The 12789-nt window shown below is 43.6% G+C and overlaps 1 protein-coding gene across 2 annotated transcripts in view; it reads right to left on the reverse strand.

Moving 5' to 3' along the window:
- The window catches only part of FAXC (failed axon connections homolog, metaxin like GST domain containing), a 70065-nt gene that overhangs the window by 43100 nt on the left and 14176 nt on the right, over positions 1–12789 (reverse strand). For both annotated transcript variants that reach the window (XM_054569744.1, XM_054569743.1), the window contains 2 exons: positions 10100–10296; positions 481–704 (listed from right to left, as the gene is read on the reverse strand). In XM_054569744.1, the coding sequence (XP_054425719.1) occupies positions 481–704; positions 10100–10296 (421 nt within the window). The remainder of the gene's footprint in view (positions 1–480; positions 705–10099; positions 10297–12789) is intronic.

A 12789-nucleotide genomic window follows, 5' to 3' on the forward strand; every position in this document is an offset into this window, starting at 1 on the left:
GGGTGCCGAGAGAGGGCCATGAAAACCCATCTTCCTCAAACAGAATCAGCAGCCCCGAAGGACTAGGACATACGACTAGTCGCAGAAGAGAGCCTGGCTCCCTAAACATTCGTTGTCCCCAGGAGAGGCCATCATTTCACACATAGAAGCTCCTAAATTCAAATGATATTTAAGAATCATTACAGCTAAGACTCAGGCTCTGCCTAGCTCACACTCACATCAGCCCAGCTACCTGAAGCCAATCAGGTGAGCGAGGGCGGGTCACCCCCCTCTCAGCCTCCTCTCCCGCCCATGCCCACCGACACCACAGCTTCCCTGGGAGGGGCTTCCCGAGCACAGTTAAACCCATGGTGGGGCTGCAGCCTACAAGTGGATGCAAAGCGACCAACCAAAATCACACTTTAAATCCATAAGCTAACAGTTCTTTACTAATCATGCAAAAAGGTTAGAAAATATAGAATAGAAGGTGTGGTACATTACCCAGAAGCCCTGCTAAAGAGCGCATGTCCTTCTCCATCAGCATGTAAATCTCGTCCTCTGAGAAGCGGCCAATGCCGTGGCCATGCATCTCGCGTTTCACAATTCCTTTCGTTATGTGGCACACGACCCACCTCAGCAGGTTGCTGAAGGGACCACCACCACTAAGAGAGAGCATCTTCCGGGTCTCATTGAGATTGTCCACCCACTGGCAATAAGCTAACGTCCTGGAAGTGTGTGGAAACAAGTTACTACTGCGCATTAGATACATAGCCGCTCCACAGGGTCAATTTCCAGTGAGTGGTTCAGAACTGAGGACACTCTGGAGGAACAGAATCATTGTAGTTTTGGTACAGAGCAGTCTGCATGGCAGATACGACAACGGGCCCTGGGGGATGTCTGGACTTCGGGCCTGTGAGGGACATGGTAGCAGATCCAGATACTGGTGCCACGCTTCAACTCCACCAAACCCCGCCTGGCGCCCACCCCCCGACCGGCCCCTCTCCTAGTCCCGCGGCCTTGCTCCAGCTCTCTTAGGCAACCCCACAGAAAACAAGCAGACGCCCACTTTCAAAGGGGTTTAGGCAGCACAGTGCATACCTTCAGGGGCGGTGGGAGGAGGCGGCAGTGCAGGGGGTGCTGGCTTCGTTCTCTTTTTTGATCAAAGCAATGGTTACACAGTGACATGTTCTGTTAATCAAGCTGCACATTTCTGTTTTGTACACTTTGTGTATGCATTTTATATTTCATGATATCAAAGGATTTTTTTTTAAAGAAGCCTTTTGTCTTTGTGAAAGGATTAGGGAGTAAGTTTACCTATTCACGTTTATTGTAAAGTATATAAATTATAAATACTACATTCATGATTCACCCTCCAGAAAGTCAATTCTCTGCCTCAGTTTGCTCTCCAGAACTCTAAAGTGGATACAAATACCAAAGGAACCTGGTAGAATCATTTTTTTGCATCTGGAGGGGCTTTCTCATCTGTCCAGGTGTTCCTATGTCATAAGTATGGACAGTTAAGCAGCTATTCACTGTTCATGTGTTATGTGCTGGCTGCAATACCCACGCCTTTGCTGATCTTGTTCTCTGAACCTGTGCAACTGCAGCAATGTCTTTATGGTTAATAGCGTTGGTAGATACAAATTAAAGGGTTTCTTACCGAAGGCTGAGAAAAATGTAGCTGTGGGTGTACAGGCTTAAGATATTTAGTTTTTTTTCCTCATAATGAGCAATAAAGATAAATTAGCAGTCACCCCTACTCCTAGTGCTGGTTGATATAGCTGTAATGGCCACTTTAAAATAATTAGAAGAGTAAAAAATATTTTTACAGAGAGAGCACAAGGGATGATAGTAAGTTACAGCTACTTTCCACCTCAAGGGAAAAAAAGCTCTAAAAGGCATGGAAATTTTTACCAGTTTATGTTGTTCTCTTTTTTTAAGGGATAAAAATAAAAATTAGGGGAAAAAACTAGATTTCTCTAGAAGTTTTAAGCATTCCTAATGCTTACTGAAAGATCCTACCACCAATTTTAACACACTCTCTGTACGGCAGTCATAACTCTTGTTACTTTTTAAAAGCAATGCCGACAAGTCTTGTTAGAAAGATTTGAGTACCTCTTTTTTAAGAGTCTCCTTAAAATAAAGTATCAAGGAGTCAAGAAATAGATTTTGGTGAACAGAGGAAAAAGTATATCACAATGGTAACTAATTAATATGTACTGTCAGAGTAGTCAATGGAGCTTTTGATATAAAAGATCTCCCATCTGCTCTGGCCGCATAGCTCAGTAGGTTAGAGCATTGCCCCAGTAAGTCAAGGTTGTGGGTTCTATCCCTGATCAGGAGACACACGAGAATCAACCAATGAATGTATAAATAAGGGAACAACAAATCCAAGTTTCTCTCTCTCTCTCCCTTCCTCTCTAAAAATCAATAATTTTTTTTTAATCTCACATTTATTCTAGTAAATAATTTAAAAATATTCACACTAAATGTTTTCTATTTACTCTTCTTTTTGCTTTGGCAATTAAGTCAACTTTCATATTCTCTTATAATAATGTGGCACTTTCATTCTTATTGAACTACATCTAAACTCACAATAAATGGGCTTTACCGTCCTTGATTATTTTGAAAGACAGTGATCTGAGAATAACACGAACCTGTTCTAAATTAAGCACAACCAGGTAATAACAGTATCCAGGAAGCATCTAAAGTATAAAAATGAGGAATATTGTGGCTCTAAGCTAACAGGTTGATGTGGGGGGGAAAAAATGCATTCTTTGGTAAGCAAATTTCATAGGTTTTGTCACAAGCTTGACTGATGCTGAAGGATGAGCAGAAGCTCCCTGGGCAGAGCTGGGGGAGAAGCTCCATGCAGGAGGAGCACAGGCTGGTGGAGGAATGGCAAGAACTCAGGACAGGTGGGTGGTGGACCGGATGCCTGAGGAAGCTTATAAGAGCTTGCAGCTGGAAGGAAGCTTATAAGAGCTTGAAGCTGGAAGGGTGGACAAGGATCAGTCAGGAAGGGTTCAGAAGCAAAGGAGGCTAAACTTTATTTTGAAATCAAAGTTTAACCACTTGAAAGGGTTTAAAGCAGACAGAAAACATGATCAGACTTGTGGTGAAGAAAGGGCTGAAAATGGAGAAACTGGAAGAGGAAGGCTGGCTAGACCACAGCAAGACCAGGCAGGAAATGATGCACTGAACTAAGGCAATGGCGGAGGGAACAGCAAACAGGGAATGCACAGGGAAATACTGAGACCTGAGAAAAGGGCCAATGGATATACAGGCTTAAGTATAAGGAGAACTTAGATATAAGGCATTTACTCCTAGGCCAATGGCTTTTGTGGGTGATAATGCTATTACCCAATAAGGGCAATACACAAGGTGGAACAGTCTTAGTTGATGAAAGATGAATTAACCTGCTGCATTTGAAAGTTCCATGGAACCCCCAAAGTGAGGAGTCCAGCAGTCTAAGAACTCAGAAGATAGATTTAGATCAAGATAGAGAATTTGTGGGCAGGAGCAACAAGGCCAGTTTTAAAGCTGTGAGAGGAGATGAGGTTGCCTAAGGAAGTTTCGAGGGTAAGGAGCGGTGTTGGGGAAACCACAGTTCAAGGAAAAGTTAGAAGAGGAGAGAGCTGGGCTCGAAGGGCCAGCCTGGAGACAAGTAGGGGACATGGCTTTCTCTGCGAGAGAAAAGAGTAGGGGCACCACTTGCAAGAGGTGAGAAACTGAAGAGAGGTTTGGGCTCCTGCCTGACGACTTCAGTTTCCTCTGTAGAGCAGGAGACGAGGGCAGATGCAGAAGATAAGGATGCAGCAATGGGGAGTTTTCGAAGACTAATGGGTAGAGCAGCAGGTGGGGGTGGGAGAGATAGGTATCTGCGCCACACAGCTGAGCAGGCAGGAGCCCCCACCAATGAAAAGAAATGTGTAAAGTTCTCTACCTGCATTAGCTGGTTGACTATAGGACACAGAAGAAGCAGCACTGGGTTGATTTAGAATTTTGCAGTTAAGAGTAACCTCAGAAACTCTCTGATCTTCCTCCATTCTCTTTCCGGCCCTACTCTTGACTTCTTTCCTCTCTTTCATTCTTATGTGTTAGGAAAGAGGAGATAATGAAAGCCAGGCAGGCTCTTTCAGGGCCCAGCCCCATGAAGTGTGTATAAACTTTAAATACCAAACAAAAGGGGTGCTTCATGAATCCCTAAATCAGTTACTACAGGTGACTGACATTATTGACACATGCTTCCATGTCATTACAACTGCGAATCCACCTCCTCCTGCAACCCTGCTTCCTGAAAATTCCTGTCCACGTGGCGGGGCTTCCACCCATAACACTCCACCAAAACCACCTTGCTCAAGTCCACAATCCCTCCTTTACTGCAAAATTCAAATCAACCTTCTTCCATATTTATCTTTCTTGAATTCTCTATGGCATCCAACAATGTTGGCATCTGTCTTACAATTCTTCCTTAGCTAACATCTCCACTGCTTTTCCTCTCATGTCTTACATGTTCCCAAGATTTTTGTCTTTACTCCTTCTATCTTCTCCCTCAGAGAATAACCTACTTCCCACCCATGATTCCAAAGTGATGCCTCCAACTCCATATCCAGCCAAGTCCTCTGTCCTGAGATGCACAGACTCTCGTGAGGAACCCTTGGGAACTGCAAACCAACAGCTGTACAATTGGATTCATCCTCTTCCTTCCCCTCTGATCTGCTTCTCCTCGCCCCGGCCAAAGCAGCTCTGGAGTTTTCCTCCCTGCTCCCCCTCCCTCACTCCTGACAGCCAATCACCCTGGGAATTCACCCTTTCCTCCAACTCAGTTAACAGTGGAGTTCCACACTTCATCACTCTCAACCCTGAGGATAGTGGCCTCTTGACATCCCCTTCAAGGCCATCCATAAATCCCTTTGCCCCAAGGCAGCCACAAAGAGCTTCCTAAGACACAAATGTAATTATGTGTTAGAATGGTGCTGCTTCTCCGAGTCATTCATTAACTCCCTCTAGCTCTTCTGCTTGGCACACCAGGCCGCCCCCCACAGTGTGACCCATCACCGTGACTCACCTCCCATGTACCACCACACAGAATACACATGCCTCCCAAACGCCTCTTTTGAACCTCGAAACTTGCAGACGCTGCTCCCTCTGCCTCGATATCATGATCTTTCCCTAGCACCCAGCCCCTTCACCTGCCACTCTAATTGTCCCTAGATTCTGTTGTGGCACCTTCGCTTGTGGGAAGTCTTCCCCCATCCTTCTAGCTGGTTCTGGCCGCCTTTCCTTGGTTCTTCAAACTCTTCCTCAGCATGGGCAATAGAAAGGCTCCATGTCTCCCTCCAGCCTGGGAGCCACTTGAGGACAGAACAGCATCTCGTCACCTTGCTTTCCACCCCCCTCCACGTACCCCTACCTGGCTGTCCAGCATGGTGCCTGGCCACTAGTAGTCATTCATTCACTAAGATCGCTGAAGAAATGAATTACTGATTGAATGAAAAAAAGGCTTCACTCCTGAGCCAGCCACTGCTAAGCAGTGTTTCTAAGGGATGACAATGTTTAAATTAAAAAGTGGAAAGAGCTGCAGTGCCTATGGAGAACGAAGAAGAGGCTGCCACCGTCTCTTCTTCGATCTGTGTCTCTCTCCGCTGGGAAGAGGCCTCTGCACAAGGAGTCATGAATTCTTAACTGGAGAGGCCAAGGAGGGCCATTTGGAAACTAGACTAGGCTAAGCAATTAAAATAATCTATCATTCTGAGAGCCTCTTTCAGGAAGTTGATACTTGTGTTCTTTATTGCTACTGATGGATCTGATCTCTTCTGCAAAATGGGGTCAAAGAAGGTTCTTTTTTTAAAGAATGATTATCTTGGAACAGAAGAATAAACCCTGCTCAAGCATTTTTTAAAAGAATGTATTGATTTATTTTTAGAGAGGAAAGGGAATGAAGGGAGAAAGAGAGAGAAAAACATTGATGTGAGAGAGAAACATTAATCAGTTGTCTCTTGCACACACCTGAACCAGGGACCAAACCCGCAACTCAGGCATGCACCCCGACCAGGAATGGGACCAGTGACCCCCTTGCCTTGCAGAACGATACCCAACCTACACTGGTCAGGGTGCTCAAACATTTTTAAACGAGATCAAGAAGACAAGAAAGGAAAACTGACCGTGGATGTTTAAATGAATATGTCTCGTTATAACTTAATATGACACCTGGCCCATAGCAGAAACAAACATCAACAAGTGGGAAACTGCAAGCCATGGCAAACTACTGTTTGATGAGTTAGTCTTTGCATGGGGCCTTCCTGACCATGAAAACGCCTTTCTCCACGTTCTGCTACCCTTGCCATATTTTGCTTGTTTTCTAAATGCTCAACGGTGCAGAAGCATGTGATAATAAGTTTCTATATTTTCCTAAGTTTCACAGGCATGAGATTAGCTCCTCCCAAAAGGAGCCCTCACTACAACTAAAACGGGGAGGGGACATATCACAGGAGAACACATCAAGTTGTAATCAGAAGATTTTGGTGTTAAGTCATTTTATTAAAGGTTCCCATCTCCCCATTCACTGACAAACTCAAAATTTTAAAAGTATGGCCAATCTAGAAGCAAACCTGAATTTCCTGTTCTAACACCTATATATTCATAGGTGATGTTATGACTAGTTTGACAACGGTGCCCCCTGCACATTTCCCTACGTGCTTGGAAGACTCTTAAGACACTGGTGTCCACAAGGGGGCAGTATGTCACAGAGAAGAAGCTGTGGTATCTGCTAACCAAAATCAATTTCACTCCAGTAATTTGATCCTGTGTCTCTCAGACTTCCCCTTACATGGGCTACCCTGCATGAGATCTGACTGAAGCATTCAGTGGAACAAAGAAGATAAAAACCTGCCTTCTTCATCTTCCATAATAGCTTTATAAAGCAAGTGGGACATAATTTTATGGCTTTCAAGTGTAAGAAAAAACCCACTTTATAGCTGAGTGTGCTTATCTGAGCAGACCTAAAACAGAGCTTCAGAATTACGTGCTGTTATATAAGAGTGAGAGCTTGCCATTGTTTTTGTTCTTCAGGAAAATCATACCTGGGATATTTTTAAAGTTTCAGACCAAAATAAAACATATCTGAAAACTCCAGACAATTTAATCAATTGAGTCAAACAATTGATCCCTCCTCTTCCACCGCTGTAAGTGCAGACACCACCTGGGAGCTTACGGATCGTCAAAGTTTAACAGGCTCTCATGGAGAGAAAGCTCACACTTACACTGTTTTCCTACATATTGTGATCAGTCCCCTATGCTGGTTCTGGTTTCCTAGGGTGCACGTTTGGTGTTTTGCCTCTGAAACTTGGAAAGGGGAAGAAGGAGAGGGGCCTGAGGGTGGAGAGTCCATGTGTGCTCTGTGTCACGTATTCTCTCAGGGCTTTTCCCCTCTGGGATTTAGAGCTTTCAGGGAAGCCTGCTCAGCATCTCCCCAAAGCAAGAAATTGGCTAAAGGTTTGGAAAACTTATGAAAATGAGGAAGGTCCATTTTTCCTTCTGTTACTAGGGACTTAAGGGAATTGGATGAATTAGGATTTTTTTTTTAAAAGTTTGCTGTATACAAGTGCACCTCAATCAAGGCCTAACCTCCATCTTAACTATTTCTTCCTCAAATTAACTCTTGAAGAGCACAAATGAGAAATAGTAGCTAGCCGTCCAAAAATATATTTTTCTAATTAAAAAGAGAGAAGAGTCTATCTATGACCCAAACACTTGGAGGTTTGTGGTCCATAAAATTAAGATACCTCCCTACCAGGATACCACCTGCCATCTCTCCCTCCCATCCCTCCCACAAGTGCCCTTCCCTCCCCAACATACCCCACCATACCCCACCCCCAGCAAGTATTAGCCGAGTCCCTTGTAGAGAGAGAAGGGGAGGGACGAGCAGATGATGAACTTCTACCATGAAGTAAATATATATAAAATGGCCCACACACCCAGAGAAAGCAGCAGTGACAGGGAGTACTTAGGAATCTTTCTGAATAGAAGTCTTTCCAACTGGAATATAAATTTAATGAACCGCTTCAGAAATCAAAGAGTTATAACAAAACTACCAACCAATATAAAGCTTTAGGCTTCCTTTCAGGCAGCTGACAAAGTGCTAGCTTTCCCCATTAATGGGCCCATCAATCAAAGACGGTGGCACGAGGGTCAGGGTGGCCCCGTGCTGGTTCTTCATTTCCCTTAAGCGCTGCAAAGCAGTGACTGGAACCTGGCAAACAGGTGAGACTGGCTCAGTCCCACAGGCTTTTCCCTGAAGCTACGCATGTCACACGTAGTCATACATTTTGGTCCTCACTGCAAAACCCTGCAGAGTCTTTGGGAAGGGAAGCCCAGCAGTTCTCGACAGGTGCTACCATAAGCAAAAGAGCCGGGTTCCTTCCGGAACACAGCCTGCCACTTCTCCCACACAGACCCGCACCTCTGCCTGCTCCCCTCCTTGCTCCCGCCCACCTCGCCGCTGTCGTGACAGGGGAAGAGCAGTGCCTGGGTCTTCAGGTCGGCCCTGGAATGAAGTGAGCAAGAATTGAAAGCAGAAAGATGAAAAGAGAAATAGAGGGTCACTGAAAATCCAAAAGACAAAACAAGTTTTCTATTTAGAAAGCTGAGTGAATGAAATAGGAAGGTGAAGAGGAAGAACCTTCCACAGTCACCCCCACACTGAGCGCATCTCCCAGTGGGGGAGGAAAAAGCTACTGGGTGAGCTGCTGACCCAAGAGGAACAATTAATGCCAAAAATGCAAGCTTAACAATTGTTAATTCAATCTTTGGAACAAGATAAAGTTGGCAGGAATCTGAGAAAAGACTTCTCTTATCTACTGGGATATAGAAGGGTACTATGACTCCCAATAAATGGATGAAAGAAAAGGGAAAAAAAAACCCAGATGACAATGAGTTTGTAAAGCAAGAATAACCGTGTCTATTTAACTCCCACGGTGTCACAGCCAGCACAGCGCCATGTGCAGGACGGGCAACTCATCAGCACAGTGTGTGACGCTTCAGACTTGGGGACTACAAGCCAGCAGTCGGGTAATCAGGGCAAAGACACGCAGAAAGCAGCAGCATGCTTTACTCCTGGATATAGAGGTGCTCTCGTCCTCTAAGTAAAACTCACCATAATCTTACAAAGCTTGTGTAATTTATTTCACCTAAGACTTTTCTTCTGTCTTAGTTTTCTGTTCCCTCCTCTGGGTATCTGATGCAATGTTATTTTAATTCAGCAGCTTGTACTGGTGAACAGCCCAGCCTATTAACATATCTCCCTCACCTCAGTGAGTGCCAGTTTAGATCACGGTCAGCCAACTATAGCCCATAGGGTAAGAAATTTACATTTTTAAATGGTTGAGGCTAAAAAATGAAAAATAATAACATTTTATATTAAATAAAATTCAAATTTGTGTTTTTATTGAAACACAGTCACGCTTATTCATTTGCATCTCATCTACGGCCACTTCCCCAGGACAACCATAGGGCAGTGTTGAGTACAGTTGACCCTTGAACAACATGGGTTTAAACTGCATGGGCCCACTTAACATGTGGATTTTTTTCAATAAATATGTACTGTACAATAAATGTACTTTCTCTGCCATACGATTTTCTTAATACACTTTCTTTTCTCTAGCTTACTTTATTGTAAGAATGCAGTATACAATACAAAATATGTGTTAATTGGCTGTTCATGTTATCGGTAAAGTTTCCAGTCAACAGTAGGCTATTAGTAGTTACGTTTTGAGGGAGTCAAAATTACATGTGGATTTTCGACTGCGCGGAGTGTTGGTGCTGCTAATCACCACATTGTTCAAGGGTCAACTGTAGTTACTACAGAGACATGTGGTGCACAAAGCCTACAATATGTGCTAGCAGGGCCTCTACAGAAAACGTTGACCCTGCTCTAGATACCTAGAAAATTAACAGTCATAGGTTTGATTCCTAAGTCAGTCAGAGTGCAGAAAACTTTTGAAAAGTTTTACTTTCAAAAGGAAAGGGTTGGGGAGTATCTCAAAAGCACCACAGAACTTGGCTTATTCTGGGGGGTGGGGCCAGGCACTGAGCCCCGCCCAACACCCCGGGGACTCACCAGTAGAAGTGCTCCTCCACCATCTTGGTCACCGCCCTGGAGACGGCTCTCTCATGAGGCCCAAGGTTTTTGTTTAAATTCACTCCAAGTTTCTCTTCCAGAAAGTCAATTATGAATTCTGTGCCAGAAACTTTTTCATGATTATATTCAATCCAAGGCATTTTTCCTTGAGCAGAGAGTTTTCCACCAAAATAGTTCTAAACAGAGTAAAGTTTAAAGAGAGAAAAGCAATGTTTTATTTAAATTTCACTATATGATTAACAGAAACAAACATTCCAACTGTATATTTGACAGTGACTGTACTACTCAAGTAAATGGACTCAGCACATAAACTCTTAAAGAGAATAAATGGTTACTCTTGAACAAAAAAAAAGATTTACTTCACATGAAAACACTACTTTACTCCAGCAGATTTTATCATGGGCTCTGGCTTATTGTTAAGAGAGAGCCAAAGAAAAGAAAGCAAAGACTTGTACAAAAATATTCATAGAAGTTTTGTTTTGCAAATGTCAAAAACAGGGAAAAGGGCAAATGCTCATCAAGAGGTAAATGAATAAGCAAATTCTGGTATAACCTTACAATAAAAAGGAATGAACTACTGATACACACGATAACATGGACGAATCTCAAAATAACATTGCTAAGTGATAGAAACCAGACCAAAAAAAAAAAAAGTATTTACCGTAGGATTCCATTTACATAAAACTCTAGAAAATTCAAACTGATCTATAGTACCAGAAAACCAATCAGGGTTTGCTAGGGAGGACAAGGGACAGGAAATAACAGAAGAGCAGGATTACAAAGGGGCGAAAAGAAATCCTGTGGGTTGTTTATGACACTGGAATGTGACTATGATATAATACAAAATATTATTCTGTTGACTTTTTTCAACTCTTTAAAAATGTGAAAATCCCTCTTAGCTCATAGGGCTGCCTGTTTGGGCCGGCAGACCCACAGCCTGCCCACCTCTGCCTGGTTACATCCTAGAGAAACAAAGTTAAGTGCAAGTAACCATACACATCAAGCCCTGCCCAAGAAGGTACCTCCTTGTAACAGTGCTTGATGATGGCAAACTCTGTAAGGGTCCCTTCCAGGAGACCCCGGTCATACCTTCTTTTAGACGAGAAACCAAAATTTGCCAAGAAATTAAAAAATTACCGTTTGGGGTTTTTTTGTGAGAAATCACTGGGATTAACAAAGGTGACTATTGCTCTAATTGTTCTCACCTAAATCACACCAAGATTTGTGTGTGCCTTTCCCCACAACCAAACCATACATTTCACCACAAGGGAGACAAAACATAGAATATTACAAAATTTCTGAGTGAGTTCTCTCTGGGTCTAAGAAGACTGCTTGCATGTTGGATGTTGTATGTATGACCACTGAATGGGCCTCCAGTGAGGCAACAGGCTTATGGCTAGGCATCACGACTCCTAATGGTAGCTGTCCAGTTGTTCCCACAAGGACTGGGCTTGGACTTTGCTTGAGGATCCCAGGCTTCTCAGACCTTTGAGGAAATAACACCTTTCTGGAAGGCTCAAAGCAGAGCAGCTTAATGTTGCTTACTGCTCTCTCGGATGAAGCGTATTGGGAACTTTGACTGTTGCCTTGATACTTTATCTCATTGCTTATTCTAAAGAAATTCATTCTGGGCCCAGTCTGAGAAAAGGGAGTTAATGGGGCTGCCGTTAGCTATTTGCTTTTAGCTACGTCTGCTGTTAGCTTCTGTGCTATTAGGAAACCAGAATCTCCTCTGGTGGATACAGCCCGTGCCAGGATTCACAGCTTGGCAAGTCCTCCTGGCCCTCTCCTTCGCCAGGCACTGGTGAGCAGTGAACAATCTGCACAACCATACACAGCAGCCCTCGACATTACCCCTGATGCTGACCAGAAGCCATGTCATGTACCTCTAAAAGTTGCCAGTACATCCCATTTGTGCCGTAAAGATGTAAACTTGCCATATAACATAGCACTAGTTTCAAATTCCTCTTGACACACCCTTAAATATCTAACACATCCCCTTCTCAACGTCTGTCCTTCACAAATGTAATCTATCCATCCTCCACACTACCATCAGAGGGAACAGCTTGCAATACAAATAAGTTATAAGACCTCTGCTGCTCAAAATTACCCAATGGCTTTAATGGATCCAACCTAACTCCCTTCACATACAGTCTCGGCCCACACCATCCAGCCACTGCCCACCTGCCCAGCCTCCTCGCTATCAGTCCCTCTGGTCTCCTGAATTCCAAATTACGTGCACCCTCCCAAGTCAAATTCTTTGCCACCTCTCTGACTTTGTAGACTCTTTATTTTTTACAGAAATCCTGTCCCCATTCTCTGCAAAGTCTTATCCGTCCCAAAAATTCAGATCAAATATCACCTTGTTAGTGAACTCTTTCCCCAAAATCAACCATTCTCTGCCTTTCTTCTGCATTTCCACTGTAGAGTGTACTTCCCGCCTCTTACAGAATTTCTGTTTACACATCTGCCTTTCTCTCTAGAACACCCTCTTCCTGGGTACTGGTGCATTTTTATCTCAACCACTCTTTTAAAATGTAGTCATAAAAATTAATGATCAACTCTTCCAGAAATAAAGCTCTAGCATGTTTTCATCAAAAATTTTATTGTGAGAAGTAGAACTTCCAGTTAAGATGGAGATGTAGGTAAATGCAGCTGGCCTCCTCGCA

The sequence above is a fragment of the Pteronotus mesoamericanus genome, unplaced genomic scaffold (genome assembly GCF_021234165.1).
Source record: "Pteronotus mesoamericanus isolate MK-2021 breed Mesoamerican mustached bat unplaced genomic scaffold, CSHL_Meso_final contig_20, whole genome shotgun sequence".
Taxonomy (NCBI): domain Eukaryota; kingdom Metazoa; phylum Chordata; class Mammalia; order Chiroptera; family Mormoopidae; genus Pteronotus; species Pteronotus mesoamericanus.